The sequence below is a fragment of the Leucopleurus acutus genome (genome assembly GCF_964270905.1).
Source record: "Leucopleurus acutus genome assembly, chromosome: 1".
NCBI classification, from domain to species: domain Eukaryota; kingdom Metazoa; phylum Chordata; class Mammalia; order Artiodactyla; family Delphinidae; genus Leucopleurus; species Leucopleurus acutus.
Window position 1 is genome coordinate 10,338,523 of NC_139142.1, and position 3,848 is coordinate 10,342,370.

General features: G+C 62.4%; 1 protein-coding gene across 1 annotated transcript; it reads right to left on the reverse strand.

Moving 5' to 3' along the window:
* Positions 1-962, reverse strand: FAM181A (family with sequence similarity 181 member A; the record flags this gene model as incomplete). The annotated part of the gene is made up of 1 exon (XM_082833683.1): positions 1-962. The coding sequence occupies exon 1, from the start codon at positions 877-879 to the stop codon at positions 1-3; it is 879 nt and encodes a 292-aa protein (XP_082689809.1). The 5' UTR covers positions 880-962.
* Positions 963-3,848: the final 2,886 nt, after the last annotated feature.

The window sequence follows — 3,848 nt, forward strand, 5'->3', positions numbered from 1 at the left end:
CTAGAGGTAGCCAAAGACGTTGAAGATGGGCGGGGGCATGGCCGGCTTGGTGGGAATAGGCTTCAGAACCACGGGTCTGTACACTTTCTGCCCGGGGCCTTCCACATCCTTGCAGAAGTGGGCCAGCTCACCGGGGGAAGCCGAGCTTTTCCGCCAGAGGCCCAGGCTGGGGAGCGGGCTCTGAGGCAAGGCCCCTGGAGGGCCTGGGTAGATGGGCTGTCCATGGTACTGGAAGGGGCAGCAGCTCCAGGCATTGACACGGCCCACCAGGGAGACCCCAGGCATCTTGAGTGGCTCCTTTTCAGCGGGTGCCCTTGGGGATGCGGGCACTGGGGCTGTCTCGGGCCCCAGGGGCTCCAAGCCCTTGCAGTGTCTCTTACCCTCATAAGGAGGTCCCTCCCTGGGGCCCAGTCCCCCCTCCAACCCCACGGGGTAGCTTTGGGTGGGCCGTGGCTCTTCCCAGAAGGAAGCCGGCAGCTGTCTTTTCCTCATGGGCACCTGGCCAGGCCTGGCAGCTTCTGGATCCGGCCCGTGTAAGGTCTGCTCCTTAGAGAGACATTCCTCCCTGTAGGGGTTCCCCAACGCCTTCTCCTTGCAGCACCCACCCCCGCCGGGGCTGGAACTGTGGCCAGAATCGAGGGGCAGCCTCCCAGGCCGGTCCTCGGACCCCCTTTTCAGGTGAGGCTCGGCCCCTCTGCCAGGGAGGCCCCGCGGGAGCCGGGAATACTTCTGGGAGAAGCGTTTGAGCTGCTTCTGCAGGTACTTGCGGTGGTCCACTGAGCGGCGGCAGGGTGCAGACTTGTCCAGGGCCGCCTTGATGTCACTGGATGCCAGGTTCACGAAGTTCAGCAGCATCTTCACGTCGCTGTCGGATGCCATCACCAGGGGACCGCTGCACGGGGCTTTCCATGAAGAGGGCGGCTCTGCAGGCGGCTGGCGGCTCCAGGGAAGGGCACGGAGCTGACCTGGAGGGACACAGCAGCCGTTGGAGTCTCTTTGAGCAACCACACTCAGCCGTCCCCAGAGGGCACATGGTTGCAGACAGTGGTGCTCACCGCAACACCCCTCAGCCCTAGACAGAGTCCTGGGTCGTGGGACGCTCCTTCGAGCCTCTAAGCATTCCCAGCGCAACTGTGACGCACAAACACATTTCGTCTTCTTGGGTCTGTTGCCCTGCACACGCAGCCGAGGCTCAGAGAGGTCGGGCGACTTGCCCAAGGCGACCCAGCCACAAGTGGCATTGCTGGGGCTGGAGCCCACTGTGTCCCCCACATACCATGCCGCCGGCATCCACAACCTGCCAGCAAGGTTTTCATTTTCTGAGCCGAGGCAACCGCTCCACTTTAAGGCAAGGCCAAGCCCCCTGTCTCCCCGACGGTGCCCTCCTCCTCCCACCCCCGCCCCCAGCCCTGCTAGCATCCACCCCCCTCCTCAGTCCCCACGCTCCACCCACAGTTCTCACGCAGGACAGGCAGGACCCCTGTCTGGCACTCAAGCCGAGGCCTGCCTGGCGGGCTGATCTCAGGCTGTGGGCAGCAGGGACTCCCCCGTAGAAGCATCTGCAGCAATTTCATGCCTCCTCGGCCACCACCCGCAGCACCTCGCCCCTCCCCCAGGCCCCAGCCTGCCCCACGTCCCCACCCAGTGGGGCCTGAGACGCCTGGACCTCCACACTGACCGAGGGTGCGGGGCCCTGGGCCCCGCCAAGGTGGCCCGGCAGGTTCCCCGCCGCAGACCTGGGCCAGGCCCGGCGCGGCCGGCGAGCTCCGTGGTCCGGCTGGAGGCAGTTGTGCAGCCCTCGAGCGGGCTGAATGGAGGACGAGTCCCCGGAGCTGGGGGGCCCCTCAGGCCAATCAGCAGCGCCTCTCCAGATACAAAGCATCCCAATCAGGCGGCAGCGCCCCGTTCCCACATTCTTTGCCGTCACAAATTGTCACCATGGGGACCATCACAAAAAAGACAGCTCCCAAATGCAATCATTTCCCGGTAAATTTCTACCCTTCAGCCCACTCTCCTTCTCGGCCCCCACGCCCCTCCTCCCCTTGACCTCGGTTCCCTGATTTCTCGAGGGGGCGGGGTGTGTGTGTGTGTGTGTGTGTGTGTGCGCGCGCGCGCGCGTGCGCGCACAAGCGCGGGTATGTATGTGTGTGTGTGTGCGCGCGCACGCGCGCGTACGTTTAAAAAGTCCAAGATTGAGGAGGGGCTGGGCCCAGAAGAGATGGGCTGGCAAAGCTCCCCCAGACTCCAGGCCTACAGCTGCCATGCTCCAGTGCAGACAGACAATCGGATGGGGTGAGCCGGGGCGGGCTGCTTTCCCCGCTGTCCCTGAGTGTTGAGTGGCTCTCTCTGCTCTCTGTCTCCCTCTTTCCCTCTCTCCTCTGTCCTCTCTCTCTCCCCACCCCCTTCCCAAGGCATCGGGCGCTGGCAGGCCTGCGAGGGCGGGCAGCACACTGATGTTGGAGAGGTAGCCAGGGCAGGACTCTCTAACGAGGTGCTGGGATATCCATGGGAAGGGAACTGGAGCTCTCAGGAATCTTGTCTTTATGTTTGCTTCCTCAATTGAGCTGCACAAAGCCTGAATTGCCCATTCAGCGCGGCCGGACAAAAGGTTGGCGTTGCACGGTCCCCTAGCATTTGTAGTCAAACAGTTAGGGACTTAAATCGAGTCGTCATGATGGAGAAAGAGGTGGACAAAGCCCATAGAATTGCCATCAGCAAACATTTTCCTGTGTCATATTAGCCAGTCTCCATGGCTCCCCCTGGCCTGGGGACAATGGCACAAGTTTGCACACTTGGCTACTGTCACCGTGCCAACGCTGGCGGGGCCCGCAAGCAGGGCCGCTCTGAGCAAGTAAGGGAGCCTAGAGCCAGCCCCTGGCCCTGCCCACTGACGGCCCAGAGGGAAGGTGAGGCCGCAGGCGGAGGGAAGCTGCCTGGGAAATGCTGATGGGCGAGGCCTCCATGCCAGCCAGCTGGGTGGGCCCCCACCATCCCACGTTCTGCCTCTTCTCTCCCCTCCTCCTTTCCTTCCTCTTCCTTTCTTTTCCCCCTTTCCTCTGCCACCTTCTCCTCCTGTCCCTAGCCAGCTGACACCAACCCACACCTTGACATACAACCTATAATGCCAAGGACTCCTCTCCAAGGCTCCCACTCCCCCAGACTGGGAGCACTGGCAGGGCAGGAGGACTCACCCAGGAGTGGTGGTCCCACCCCCTCCTGCTGGCCAATAGGCAGCCACCGCCAGCACGAGGCGCCTGCCCACAGCACTGGGCTCCAAGCCGCCTCCTCTCTGGCCTGAGAGTCTCTACAGGCAGAATGACGGGTTCGGAGGAGAACTCAGTTTAGGCATTTACGAGCCAGTGCCCTGTTCTCTGTGCCCTCTTCCCCTGCTGCTGAGATGAAGGTGATCTTGGACCGGAGCATCCTGGCTTATTGGCCCGTATCTGCAGCAGCATCTGTGTGGCTGAGGGCTACACCGCTGTCACTGTAAACCCCTGAGATTTAGGGGTTACTTGTTTCTGCAGCATAACCCAGCCCACCCTGACTGGTAGAAGCAAGAAACATCCTTTCTGCTCCAAAATGCCCTGCACACACACGGCTGGAGAAAACACTCTAATGCCTGAGGTCACCAGGTTAGGCTCTGGAACTGCTCTCATCACGGTTCCCCGCTGCCTGCTGCCCGATGGAGGCTGGGTCAGCCAGTCTGATGTGCGTTCCGGGCCCTCCATAAGCCAGCGCCGGCCCAGGAGACACCTTCTCCATTACTCTCTGCTGGGACACTGGCCCCATTCCTGCCTGGCCTCCTGCACACTCCGTGTCTGCTCCTGCCTGCCCCTCTCTCTGGAACG